This window comes from Oryctolagus cuniculus, chromosome 10 (assembly GCF_051225735.1).
Source record: "Oryctolagus cuniculus isolate XC-2025 breed Fujian yellow rabbit chromosome 10, ASM5122573v1, whole genome shotgun sequence".
NCBI lineage: Eukaryota > Metazoa > Chordata > Mammalia > Lagomorpha > Leporidae > Oryctolagus > Oryctolagus cuniculus.
In genome coordinates, this window is record NC_142876.1 from 84608318 (window position 1) to 84623150 (window position 14833).

The 14833-nt window shown below is 40.5% G+C and overlaps 1 protein-coding gene and 1 pseudogene across 23 annotated transcripts in view; one reads left to right on the plus strand and one right to left on the minus strand.

Annotated features, from left to right (window-relative positions):
- The window catches only part of SLC25A26 (solute carrier family 25 member 26), a 156680-nt gene that overhangs the window by 79693 nt on the left and 62154 nt on the right, over positions 1–14833 (minus strand). For 19 of the 23 annotated variants that reach the window (XR_016214230.1, XR_016214229.1, XR_016214231.1 and 16 more), the window contains one exon: positions 14571–14618. Coding sequence is in view for 19 of the 23 variants with exons in the window: in XM_008260905.4 (XP_008259127.3) it covers positions 14571–14618 (48 nt within the window). In the remaining 4 variants the exon portion in view is untranslated. Of the gene's footprint in view, positions 1–13416; positions 13578–14236; positions 14396–14570; positions 14619–14833 lie in introns of those variants that run through there. The other 4 variants (XM_089305450.1, XM_089305452.1, XM_089305447.1 and 1 more) reach the window with 2 other exon arrangements.
- On the plus strand, positions 4296–5178 carry LOC149124319 (poly(rC)-binding protein 2-like; annotated as a pseudogene).

Genomic DNA, 14833 nt, shown 5'->3' on the forward strand with positions numbered 1-14833 from the left:
CTGCATTCTATTTAAACAGTGTCACTGTATGTAGATCAAGTTACACCACTGAGTTTCAGTTTTCTAGTAGGTGTTAAACGGGCAAAAGTCTGTTGGCATGTACAACACAGATGAGCAATATAGACTGGGTAGGAGCATAACTAGATTTGTAGGGGGTCACACTTGCCAGTCACTCAGTTGCAATAACAATTCTTTGTAGGATTCCTGTGCAGATTAAGTGAAAAACATATGAAAAGTATCTAGTCCAGCACATAGCAGATGCTACGTAAATTCAATCTACTTCCTCCTTCAAACAGAGAAAAATTACAAGTTGAGATCTTAGCACTCATCAATAGGCTGATATGTCAGATTCTTCATACAGTGTTTGCACTCAATCAAAACTGGCCCAACAACAAATAGATGAGATAGGTTCTATGCACTACAACCCTTTTTTAAACTCATACTAAATAAGGATGATGAAAATACTTTGGTAAACAACTGGGTGAATCAACAGAAAATCATCAGCGATTCAACTTCCACATGATCTTTTTGAGTCAGTATGAGATGTATCTTGGTGTCCTCTCAACACAGATGATACTGCTATCTTCTATTAGGCAGACGCCATACTTCACTAGCCCTAGGAAGCATAATATATCCCACACTAAATTAACTTTAAAAAAAAAAAAAAAGACATTTATTTGAAAGGCAGATGTAGAGAGAGGCAGAGGCAGAGAGAGGGACAGAGGTCTTCCATCTGCTAGCTCACTCCTCAGATGGCCGCAACGGCCAGAGCTGAGCTGATCTGAAGCCAGGAGCCAGGAACTTTTTCTTGGTCTCACAAGTGGGTACAGGGGCCCAAGGAGCTAGCCCATCTTCCACTGCTTTCCCAGGCCATGGCAGAAAGCTAGATCAGAAGTGGAGCAGCCAGGACTCGAACCGGCACCCAAATGGGATGCCAGCACTACAGGCCGTGGCTTTACCCATTACGCCACAGCGCCAGCCCCACCAAAGTAACTTTAAGTTAGTCATCATCCCATTACCCAAAGCAGAAGTATGAAATAATCACAGATAAACAACTGGAAGGACTGTGGATCAAGGTATGGGTAAATTTTATTGGAAAACTTGGTAATCCACTCATAAGACTTACAGACTAACACAATCACTCATTTCCCAAACATAATCAGTATGCACATGAAACTGATGAGATCAAAATGCTCTTCTAAGAACAGTGACATTAACATAATTTCTTCCTTCTTAAAAAAAATCAGTGAAACAGATTTGAGATCAAAGCAGCATCATGAATGGTTATCATCAGGCATTTTAGGAAGAGATTTGTAAACTGTTGTTAGGCACTTCAGAAAGATAATTATCTGACCACCCTCCCAAAAAAATATCAGATTAAAAAAGTCTTCAAACAAATAAGCTATTTTCTTATGCTGCTTATGCTTTAAAGCATTTCTATTCAGTGAGAACACAGGCGGCCAAAGTACAAGCTCTATGGAGGCAGATCTGCAGTTGGAACTCAGGCAGGCTAGCTGCAGAGTCGTGGTCTGATCCATTATGATCTGCTCTGCAACCTTCAGGAAACAGCAAATCTAGCCCAAGAAGGCAACACAGAGAAGTCCAGACACAGTGAATGATCACACCAAGTTAGGAAAGGAATTCAGAAGAAAGACATGGGGTCATAAGCTAGAGTAAGGTTGGTCAACAGGCACTAAGTTACAATTGGACTGGAGAAATTACACTCTGGAATGCTACTGAACAGTAGGACGACTACAGGTAGCAATGATGTACCACATATTCCCAAAGAGTTAGAAGAAAGTGGTTCTACCACAAAGAAACAATGAAAGAAACAATGACTGCTTAAACAGATAGGTTTACTTTGATTTGAACATGACCCATTGAACACATGTACTGAAACATCACATAGTACCCCATAAACACGTACAATTTTTATGTGTCAACTTAAAAAAATAATCAAGTACAGCTGAGACAAAGTCTTTCAAGGAAGTGAGATCTGCAAGTTAAGTATATCAAGACAGCAAACTAAAGAACCAACAGCTCCACTGTATGAAGGTGAAGTTAGAAGATGTTCAAAGGCATGAGATAAGGAACAAAGACACAAATGAGTACAAGCTTCTAAAACAGTCAGGCACGTGAAGTAACTGGAATGCTAGAATGAGCAGGGTTAGGATCTACAATGGGATCTATATCACATCTCCATCCCCAGAACTCAATAGGACTGTATGCATCTCAAGTCAGCAAATGAAGGAACAGATGCTTAAATACATTAGCCAGAAGTATGGATGTCATCAGAAGAACTAAAAATAACACGAGTCAAAGAGGTTACCCGTGGAGAGCAGGTGCAGAATGGAGGAGGAACGCAAAAGACTGCTGCTTTTCATCCCAAGTGCTGCTATGTTATCTGATTTATTAGAAACACATATCACTTTGATCAAAAAAATCTTTAAGTTCCAAATTTGATGTCATTAATTTAGAAGATTATTTTAAACATAAGCTAAATATTTCATACAATGCCCAAATCCAGCATTTTCTTTCCCACTTATTTTCTAACAGTTCATGCTTTTGTAGAAGTTGGTAAAATGTATAGAGCTCACATATACCTTATCTCTGGTTTTCCTAATGTTAACAACCAGATCAGAGTACAATGATCAAAACCAGCTCCCAATATGGCTATAGTAATAGTAGCTAAATCACAGATCTTAAGTGAATTTTGCCCGTTTCCTCCCTAACATACATTTTCTGTTCCCAAAGCCAATCCAGGATGGCACACAGCACTGACTTGCCATGTCTCCTTAGTCTCTTCCTGTCCCTAACAGTTCTTTCATCTCAAGTTTTCATAACATGGCCAGTTTTTATACACTGGATCTCTATTTCAGTCTGATGTTTTCTCACGAGCACACTGAGATTTTGCGGTATTTCACAAGACTATCATATGATATTGTATGTTTCTCGGTACATCACACTGGAGGTATGTGATATCAGTGTATCTTATTATTGGTGACACTGACCTTGATAACTTGGATAAAGTAGTCTCTGCCAGTTTTTGCAAGTGCAAAATTACTATTTTTCCATTTGTAATTGATAAATAAATAGCTTGGGTAAAATAGTTTGAGACTTCAAAATTCTAAGTAACTGACAAAAAAGACTATATTCAAGGTATACAATGTGATGACTTCACATTGTGCACCTTGCATAATAACTATTACAATCAAAACATTCCTCACCACCCTAACTGAACCTCAGATACCTGGAACTCCACCATCTTATAACTTCAGATTCCCAATCCTCCCACCCTGGGGAATCTCCTTCTGTGAGTCTGACTTTTTTAGATGCCACATGTAAGTGAGATCATGTGTTATTTGTCTTTCTATTATGGCATTCATTTCTGATACATTAAATGTACTTGAAGTTCTTATTACTCAGAGGCACATAATGAAATATTTCTGGAAGAAGTAAGATAACATTTATATATGCTTCAAAATAATATGGAAATGTAGGAAGTAAGTCTGGCTACAGAAGTGCTGTGTTGGTCAAGTTCTGGTAACTGCTGAAGCTGAGTGATGGGACAAAAGAGATTCACTTTACTAATCTACTTCCATGTATCTTTCAAATTTTCCATGAAAAAGGTTTTATAAGCTAGAACCCTACTAAATAAATAAATTTCTGTACCAAAAGATAAAATGAACATTCTTTCATGCACCTTGGTTCAGAAAACATTTTTTATTATGCTTGGGTTTTCTAATTTGAGTCATTTTTAACAGTGCCAGGCAAGCAACTCAAAAGCTTCTGGCTTCATGAATATTGAATAAAGTTCCTGCCACCAATATTTAAAGCATGGGCATTGTGCGCCCTCTAGTGTGCTATTCCATAAAACAAGTTATGGACCAACAAGTTCTAACTAAAAATGGAGTATTTTCAAAAGGGAAAAAAATATCTTTCTCTCTCACCAATTTCTACTTCTCCAGTAGGTCAGTAAGTGATCCTCTACTTACAAGGCTATGTAAAAAACCCATTTTGATGCCAAAGATTATCAAGTGTTTCCCACCTCCCCGGGGTCTCTTTCCCCCTTCCTCCTCCACCCCTCCCCTTCCTCTTTGGCCTGGCCCCAGGGTGGTTGGGGGCTTTTGCCTTCCCACCCACCCCTACTGTTCTACCCAGGGCCTCCTGCCCTTCCCCTTCCCACCCACTCCTTTTCCCCTCAGTTGCACTGTGCCTGCAGTTTTGGCTTCACCTCCACCAAGTGACCAAAGACTTCACCACTCAAAGTCCAACTCCCAAGAACACTGCTCAACATGGACACTGGTGTGACTGAAGGTTGATCAAATCTCACCATTCGGTTACTTATGTAAAAGAAGTTGGCAGTATCATCGGAAAGAAAGGGGAATCTGTTATGAAGACACACGAGGTTGGGGCCGGCGCTGTGGCACAGAGGGTTAAAACCCCTGGCCTGAAACGTGGGCATCCCATATGGGCGCCAGTTTGTATCCCGGCTGCTCCACTTCTGATCCAGTTCTCTGCTATGGCCTAGGAAAGCAGTAGAAGATGGCCCAAGCCCTTGGGCCCCCGCACCCACGTGGGAGACCCCAAAGAACCTCCTGGCTTCGGATCGGCGCAGCTCCAGCTGTTGCAGCCATCTGGGGAGTGAACCAGCGGATGGAAGACCTCTCTCTCTGTAACTGTCTTTTAAATAAATAAAATACATCTTTAAAAGAAAAAAAAAAAAAAAAAACAAGAGGAAAGCGGTGCACTTATCAACATCTCAGAAGGGAATTATCCTGAGAGGGTTATCACTTTGGCTAGACCCACTAATGCTATCTTCAGAGTCTTTGCCGTGATCATTGACAAACTGGAAAAGGACATCAGCAGCTCTATGAGCAATAGCACAGCCGCCAGCAGACCTCCGTTTACCCTGAGGCTGGTGGTTCCTGCTAGTCAGTGTGGCTCTGCCATTGGAAAAACTGATTCAAGATCAAGGAAATATGAGAGTACAGAGGTTCAGGTGCAGGTGGCAGGGCATATGTTCCTCAACTCAATTGACTGGGCCATCACTATTGCTGGCATCCCACAGTCCATCATTGTGTCAAACAGATCTGCATGGTCATGTTGGGGACTCTCCCACAGGGAAAGACCCAGAGGAAGTTCCTAGCTTCGGATCAGCCCAGTTCCAGCCACTGAGGCCAATTGGGAAGTGAACCAGCTGATGGATGACCTCTCTCTCTGCCTCTCCTCTCTCTGAGTAACTCTTTCAAATCAATAAATAAATCTTTTAAAAAAAAACAAGGGGGAGGAGGAGCTACTTGTAGAATGCACAAGAATATCAGGAAATAAAAGACAAGAAAACTGACCTCCTTGGAACCACAGAAATTTATTTGGCAGAAAAATCATTAACTTGCTTTGGAATTAAGTGAGAATTCCATAATTCTTGCCACAGGAACATGACTCTGGACATCTAAGCAATGACATCACATTCACTTTGAGAGTAAGTGGATGCTCTGCTCATTCAACAGCTTCCGTGTGCTCTGTGTCAGACATTCCTCTAGGTGTGAGGTCAACAGCAGGGGACAAATCAATCAGAACACACCTGCCCTCACCGTGGATCCATTCTGATAGAGAAGCGAGGCAGGTCATCAATTTATAAACAGGAATTGAACATAATTCCTGTTAACAGTGCACGCAACGGTAACAGGTGAGTGACTGGGGTTGGCTGGGTGGGTCTATTTTAGCTAGACGATCAGAGCGCCCTCAGCAAAGGATCATGACAAGAGTAAACCACGGGGTCACAGGTAACTTTGCACTTAGTAGCCACTGTTTTTCCGACATTTCTTTCCAGACTGATTCTTTCCAGGAGCTTCCATCTTCTAATTAACTTTCTAAATGTTATGCAGACTTCTTGTTGCTGTAAATTTATTTTTCCCAAACTCCTGGCACTAATGATGATACTAAAAGATGAACGATCAGGATGTGGACTACTCATTTTCTCCCTAGAAAACTTCATCTGCATATAAAATGCAAAGTATGCTGTTTACCATACTGGTTAAGATCACCAGCTCTGGTGTCCTGGGTTCTCTCCTTTGCTGGATAAGAGATCCTAGGCTAAACAAAATCCTACTTCGTTTTCCCATCTACAAAGAAGGGATAATGCTATGGGTTACTGGAAGGATTATCTGAAAAAGAAAAAAAACTTTATAAAAAACTTTGCCCAGTGCCTGAAATTTTCAATATAGGTATTCTGACATCATGATTTTAAAAATAGAAACTGTATAAAAATAAGTAATTTGAGGTAAACTGGTATTTCCAAAATACTAATTTCAAAAGAATACACTGTTGCTCAAAAGGACATAGGTCACAAAAAAGAGCAAGAACAGATTTGACAGTTTACAAAGTAGAATGAAATGTCCAAAAACCTGTGGTTGCAGACAGGTGGTCGTGGAGGTTAACAATGGACAGCCAAGTAAAGGCTAAAGCTGGAGCTGCAGGTGCAGTGTCCTCTGAAGGGACAGGCGCTTAGCTGGAAGAGCATCAAGAGACAAAATATGGCACCATCAAAGGCCGACTTAGCAAGAGCTGCCGCTAACTTTGCACTGAAAAGCTGTACACTCACCTTCCCAATCCCCATGCAGCTGGTACTGCCTCCCATCCTTCTTCATTCTGAGAACGAGGCCAAGGTGCCTAACACTACAGGAGCCATTTTGTCAACTGTGTCAATTAGCCAGTACATTCAGGTTAGCCAAACAGAGTAAGAGACTAGATCCTTCTTGCTCTCATTTAAACAATACACCAGTCAGAGAGTGACCATTTTCAGATTTATTTTTATAAAAGAAAAAAGGAAGCTTATTTGGTGAAACTACTATCATCATATTTTCTGTTATTTGCAGCCTAAATGCAATCCAAACTAACCTACAAATATTAAGGAAGAGGGTATTTCAGATGGGATGGAAAATGCAAAGGAACAACAAAAAGCTGCCTCAACACTATGGGTTATGACTGTAATGCTGAAAATGAAGAATTACAAGATAATTTCCACCTCCATCTAGTAGATTCCTTAGGTATTGCATTTACATCCCTGTAAACCACAGGCGTGGGCACTGGCACCCCTTCAGGACACATGGTCCATGTGCAATGAGGGACATATGTAGCACTTTCACGGCTTCACAGGACAATTGAAATCTGCCCAAGGAATGAGAGCAGGAAACAGCAGCTGGTTTCGTGTAAACAGAACATCAGAAAATGTGCACTGAAGGGCTAAAGTAATTCTTCTACATTGAAATAATTTCTCTGAGTTGTCCCTCCTAAAAATATTTGTTACTTTAAGAGATGATGAAAAACTGTAGGCTAAAATCTGTATCTGAAGAGAACTAATTTGAGGCTCTTAAAAATGAACTGAATGAATTATCAATTATCCTTCACAGAACATCTCTACAATAAAGTTATAATCTAAATGCAATTAAGTAAATCAATTTATAAACGTCTGATTAAAGGGGGGATTTCATTTTCATTTGTTTAATATTCCCATTAATAACAATGCCTCATTACACATTTACTGAAAGCCTGAAAATAAAACAATGGACAGATTCCAAGAGCAAACAAGGATTTTTTCCTTTTTCCCATGAAGCTAACATTATGGAATTTTAACAGATGTTCTATTTGGTCATAGTTAATAAAATGAATTATGTAGGATTAAAATAGGGCTCAATATGTTTGCATTGGATTTTAACTGAAAAACAACTTCACATTAAAAGTTTGGAAAGATTTCTCATCACTTTTTTCTCTTTTCTGTAGAAAAATGTTAATGATATAGAAAATAATCAGATAATTCTAACAGTTATTACTTTTCTAATGAAACCAGACCTGTAAAAACTTTTTTTCATGATTCAATAAGAAAAATTTTAGAAAATTTTGCACTCTTTGGTGTTCATCACCTACCTCATACAAAGATCGCAGTACCACCATATGTCAAACGGCCTAATCACTATCCTATGTACTTCCAAGCCCTTCTAGATATTCTTCACCATTTTCAAATGACTATGGTGTCTGACAGTAAGCCAACAAAAATCAATCCAAAGTAAAGGAATGAAGACTATCAAAACTGAGCCCCACTGTGTAGACGTTATTATGCTAGCACTTCCGCAAGCCACAAAGACATAAACATCGAATAAGCTTTTCTCAAGAGGAACTTTGTGTTATTTGGAAAGACATGCATGATCAAAAGACAAAGAGACAGATCCAAGAAATCAATTTTTATATAAACATACATACACTGATACAAAGAGAAAAGAATAAAATCAAATGGCACTTTTTTATTCTGCTTTTACTATCATGAATGAAGTAGAATACGGCTTTTAGAACAGTAAATAAGTAACAGAAGTTCTAGTTATAATTGCTTCATAAGGTTTTTCAATGGAAAACATCCAAGTGGTGTAATCTTAGTAAGAAAATCTTCCACCAAATGGGTAATCTTATTTGCAAAATAAATTCTAGTGAATTGTCAATTTGATCCACAAAAGAATCATAACATTTTACTAATCCACTTACATTGATAATTTTGATTAAGCAAACAATTAGGGTAGCTTTATGTTATTATACCAAAATGCTGTTTTTCCATCAGAAGTAGCCAGTGAGTATAAAATTAGTTGCACACTCTGACCCCAGAATCAGCCCTGAAGGCTTCCCGGTTTGGCTGAAAGCCCCATGAGAGTATTTCATGCATGGAAAGCCAAGACACTGTGCCAAAAAATGTTCTACATGAAGGATCTCTGTGAGTGAGATCCCAGTGGAAAGAAGTGGCCATCAAGAAGGATGTACTTTTCTCTAAAGGGAAAAAACTTCCACTTGGCTTATGGCCTTGTACAAAAACTGACAGAGTTTGTGGACTCCAAAGGCTTCCATAGCCTAGGCAGCTCAGGTCAAGAGCCTTGGGTGGTCACTGACGTCATACATAAGATTGTTAATTGTTAACAACAAGAGTCACTATATACTAACTCCCCACGCAGGACCCCTGTTCTCAATGAGTTGTACTAAGAGTTAACTGTAAAACCAATTCTCTAACAATTTGTATGTGTATGTATGTGTGTGTACAAACTGTTGAAATATTTACTTAGTATAGAGTTGGTCTTTTGTGTACAAAGTTAATTGAAAAGGAATCTTAATGGAGAATGGGACTGGCAAGGGAAGAGGGAGGAGGAGGAGGGGTAGGAGTGTGGGTGGGAGAATATTTAGAATATTCCTAAAATTGTACTTAGGAAATTATAAACAGGCAAAAATAAATAAAATCAGTTGCAGGTTGCAATTTGCTACAACTGTATAAATTCTTCTCTATAAACATGGGGACAAAACACTCTGCAAGTATAATGGAGGAGCTTAAAAAGTAAGAAGAGTAGTCTGACCTCTCACTCCAACACAGCAATCGGTAGTCCGTCATCAATTAGCAATCACACATTGAGTGCTGATAGATCAAGGTTGCAACCTTTTTTTTTTGACAGGCAGAGTGGACAGTGAGAGAGAGAGACAGAGAGAAAGGTCTTCCTTTGCCGTTGGTTCACCCTCCAATGGCCGCCGCGGCCGGCGCGCTGCGGCCGGCGCACTGCGCTGATCCGATGGCAGGAGCCAGGAGCCAGGTGCTTTTCCTGGTCTCCCATGGGGTGCAGGGCCCAAGCACCTGGGCCATCCTCCACTGCACTCCCGGGCCACAGCAGAGAGCTGGCCTGGAAGAGGGGCAACCGGGACAGAATCCGGCGCCCCAACCGGGACTAGAACCTGGTGTGCCGGCGCCGCAAGGCAGAGGATTAGCCTAGTGAGCCGCGGCGCCGGCCATCTGTTGAGGAATCTAACAACTCAAAGGTAGGTTTAATTTCTGAGTCTCCTAGCAGGCTGTACTGCTGTAAGACCTGCCTTTGAGAGCACTACAAAAACAGTCTCTGCAAAGTTCCTAGCACAGATGGGCAAACTTGAGCTGATAAAGACTGATTAACTTGCCAAAAGAAGTCAGCTGGTAATGAATGGGCAGAGTTGCATTTCACACTAAGATATCCTTCAGTGTCCAAGACTCTTTCAGTTACCAAGAATACTCAGAATCATGACATTTCTTGAGCACATATTCTGTGGGCGGCACTGCAAAAAGCACATGAATCCCTTATTTAATGCTCACAAGTTATAATGACTGAAATAGTTCACAGTAAGTAAACCAGTTCTTCGCCATGTATTAATATGCCCAGTGTTAAAATTAAAACTACCGTGACATTATTTTTCATCTATTAGATTGCTGGCACCACTGGTTAGACAAGGAAAAAAAAGAGAGCTCCCACACTGTTGGGTCAAGTGTCAACTGGTACTTGTATGAAGGGTAATTTCTTCTTATCTATCAAAATTACAAATGCCCACACCATTAACCAGGTAATTCTATTTCTTAGCACGTAGCCTACAAATACTCTCAACTATGTACAAAATGACATATGCACAGTATTATTCTTGCACTACCTTTAAAACACCCACACTGGGAAACTGGGTAAATACTCAATGACTCTTCGTACAGTACAGTCATTATACAATCATAAAAAAGAGGGTGATCTTTATGAAGAGATAAAAATTGATTCCCAAGATGTGTTAACCCAAAAAACAAGAAGAAACACAACACCCAGGACGGATTATCTCTGCAAAACACAAAGCAGACTTACATAACATAAGTCTGGGGGAAATGCACTGAATGGGCAGACCACAGAACAGAGACAGACTTTGAAGTGCATTTCTTGAGCCTTCAGCCTTAAAGGTTTCTAGGTCCCACTTAAAAATTCTCTTTGTCTGAAGATGGTAAGAGTACCCAACCAGATTCAGAAAGCCACTGCCTACTTTCGAGGGAACTTTTCAGAATGGTCAGTTTTCTACGTAAAGACTGGAGGTGTCAACGACCTTATAGAGCAGTTGAATGATGTGTATGGCCTGTTTGACAGCTTGCAGCAAAACTAGGGTGGAGGTGATAATCCTCAACTCTCTCCAATCCTCTCCAATTGGCTGCTCTCATACACCAGAAAGAAGCCAGGAGCTAGGGTTACTAAAAACTCCTGCCATGGGTCCGACTCCAACCAACTTCTTAGTTTCAGATTTGCCCAGCCAAGAGTGAGACATCAAAAATTACTCCTATCAACTCCAGTGGACAGTCATCAGACTCTTTTAGGGGCTTTTCCCGTTTGCTCCTCTCTGGTCCCCTGGCAAGGTCCCCCTGAGGGTGACAGACTCAACCTCTCCTCCTGACAAATACTACTTTTTGAGTGCTGTCTTCAAGTGCCCTCACCTGGTTCACTATGCATATATGAAAAGCCCAATTCGGCTTAGATAAATGATGTACACGTGTGTGCTTTGTGCCATTGCTCATGCTGTTACATCCATCTCTCTGACTAATTTCTAAAGGCCACTCCTTCAAGAATGAGGTAAAGAAACATTCTGATTAAAGGAACAAATGCCAACTGAGTAACACTCAAGCACTGCTGCTTCTAAAATCCCAGCTGCATCTTGTGTACACCCATCACTGCTGTACTTACTACACGGCACTGTAAAGAATCTACTTCCCTAGCTGCCTCCCCCACAATATGAACCCTTTGGGGCCTGAATGCCCTGCATAGTGCCCAACATGCAGCAGGCATTCGAAAAACGACTGTTGAGTAGAACATCAACAAAGGACATCTACTGAGCTTAACTTGTTCCTATTTCTTTTCAAACAAGTGGCTTTTTGCTATTTTTTTGCCCTCTATACAAGCCCTTCAAATTCACATCCAAGATTCTGAGGCTGTTTTCCCTAGACTTTCCAGGCCAATGGACCATCTGAAATCATCCTGGCTGTGACAGCAGCTATGATTTTGCTCTGCACTTGCATTTTTACTGCAGTAAATAAACAGTGTTTGACCACAACTAATTTGGCCAAGATCATGAGAAAAATGAATCCTGAAAGGGTGAGGTAAACAGTATAATCTGCTGACCTTGCTCAGACTCAGTCTAAAATTCACAGTAACTAACATCATTTAGGAGAACATTGGGGATAAGCAAGCAATCTCCACAGACATCAGATGCAGTAAAAAACATATGACAGCATTCACAAAATCTAAAGAACACAAATAATCTATTTTATAATGCATGGATTCAAATTCCAATCTCATTCTAATGGGCTACTGCTAGGGAAATAAAAACTATTTTAAAGAAAAAATTGCATCCAGAATAAACAGATAAGGTTCCCAGTGATTCTTACTAAGGTTTCCATGTATTTGCTTATTGAAACAATCAAATGAGCTCTTAGCAAAAAGATTTGATTCTGGTGTCACACTAACATAAGATTCCAAACTGTTTATAATGCAAAAATTTTGCCTAAAGCAGATATATCACTTCTTATTTTTCTCATTTTAGAAAGAAGCTATGTTTCATTCAGCAATAACGCTTCTCTCATTCTATCAGGGAATCTTTACAAAAGCAATACCTCAACTAAAATCGGTTCTGAAGGATCTTTTATGAATACGCATAATGCAGAAGACTCCAATTAAATTTTCAACAAAGCATTGCCATTTTGAGGAAACACAGTCATCTCAGTAAGGTCATGCTATATGCAAAGACCGCAGCCTAGAAATTAATTATCAGCATGACATATGTCAAAACAAATTTTTGAAAGACTGAACACAGTTGGAAGCATGTGTTTTATCTGTATGTATGCAACACCAGCATTCTCTGGCACGTAAATGGATTCACTTATTCAGTGCCTTTCAAAAAAATGAAAAAAAACTTTACTGCTCACCCTTTACCTGTACCCAGGTGAAGACTAAGTAACACAGATTTAGTGAGTCAGAAAATAAGGTAAGAATGAAGCTGTGGGGGTTGGCACTGGGGCACAGTGGGGTGGCACAGTGGGTTAACGCCCTGGCCTGAAGCGCCAGCATCCCATATGGACACCAGCTCGAGACCTGGCTGCTACACTTCTGATCCAGGTCTCTAAAATGGCCAGGGAAAGCAGTACAAGGTGGCCCAAGTCCTTGGGCCCCTGCACCCGCATTGGAGACCCTGAAGTTCCTGGCTCCTGGCTTCGGATCAGCACAGCTCCGGCCGTTGTGGCCAGCTGGGGAGTGAACCAGCAGATGGAAGACCTCTCTCTCTCTGCCTCTCCTCTCTCTGTGTAACCCTGACTTTCAAATAAATAAATGAATTAAAAAAAAAATAAAGAATGAAGCTATGGTGTGGGTGTTTTTAAAAGGCAGAAGTCATCCTCATACAAATAACTAATTTTCAAACATTCAGTTAGCCACCAAAACAAGTTCCTTAAAAACCAACATAATCTGTACTGTACTACAGGTTGTTACCTTGTGGAAATCAAAGTCTTAAATCACATGTAAAATGTTGGTTAAATAAAGAAGACTTCAATATAAAATGAAGGCTTCCAAAGAATTTCAACATTCTTCCAGTGTAGACAATATTTATTTCAATTAAAAGCATTTCTACAGGAGCTGGCTTTGTGGCAGGCATAGTGAGTCAACACTGGCTTCCCACATGATTACTGATTCAAGTTCCAGCTGCTCCACTTCCAATCCAGCTCTGTGCTAATGCACCTAGGAAAGCAGAAAAAAAAAAAAAAAAAAGCGCCAAGTCCTTGGGCCCCTGAATCCATGTGGAAAACCTGGAATGAGTTCCAGACTCCTGGCTTCCACTTGGTCCAGCCCCAACCATTTTAACTGTCTGGGGAGCAAACCAGCAGATGGAAAATCTCTTTTCTGTCTTTCCCTTTCTCTCTGTAACTCAGCCTTTGAAATACATAAATCTTCAGAAATCTTTTTGTGCAAATGAAATATATATATATTTTGTCCACAGAACTCTGAATAGGAAAGAGAGATGTAGAAGAAACACGCGCAGGTTCTCATTTGAATTTTAATAGGAAATTAAGTTCCATATCAAAAATTTCTCTTATTTCACACTTATCTAAAAAACATTTCTTGAATTTCAGACATTTGCAATGTGAGGCAAAGATTTAAAATACACTTCCTGCCCTAATTATTTATTTATGGAAAAGTTTTGCTTTTTCAACCAAAAAAGAAAAAAAAGAGAGAGACAGAGACAATTTCCCACACCGAGAACCCCAGAAGCTTAGAATCAGCAGCACAGAGGAGGCCAGCAATTAGCCCCACAACACACTGCCCAGCACGTCCTGACAGAACTGCTCAAGGCAGGAGCCAACTGCCCGATGCACACTGTGAAGGTTTTTGTTTCGTTCCTTACTAACTTTTCATTAATTCTCCATATCACAGTAATTACCTTGGTATCCTAATATTCCAGCCACAAGAGACTCAGCCACCAAGAATAACAAGTAGTCTGCAAGCTGGGTCACTCTAAACACTGGCACTGCGCAGCCAGTAAACCCATTCTTCCATTCCTTTAGATACAGGAAACAAGACAGCCTCAGCAGAATTTAAAACATTGACCGCAAATTCTTTCTCAGTTTTTAAACTAGTTTCTCCAAATGTATTTTTGACTGTTAAGAAGAATAAACCTACTGAATACAGTACATCATTTTTTTGTCTCTCAATAGTGGAAATTAAGCAACTTACCTCTCTTAAAACTGTGCTTTTGTAACCTCGATATAATCCTTGGATGCCCTGAAACAAACAAAAAGCCAAGAGTTCACAAAGTGAGAACAGGGGCCAGCGCTGTGGCGTAGCGGGTAAAGCCGCTGCCTAGCAGTGCAGGCATCCCATATGGGTGCCAGTTCAAGTCCCGGCTGCTCCACTTCCAATGCAGCTCTCTGCTATGGCGTGGGAAAACAGTGGAAGATGGCCCAAGTGCTTGGGCCCCTGCACCCACGTGGGAGACC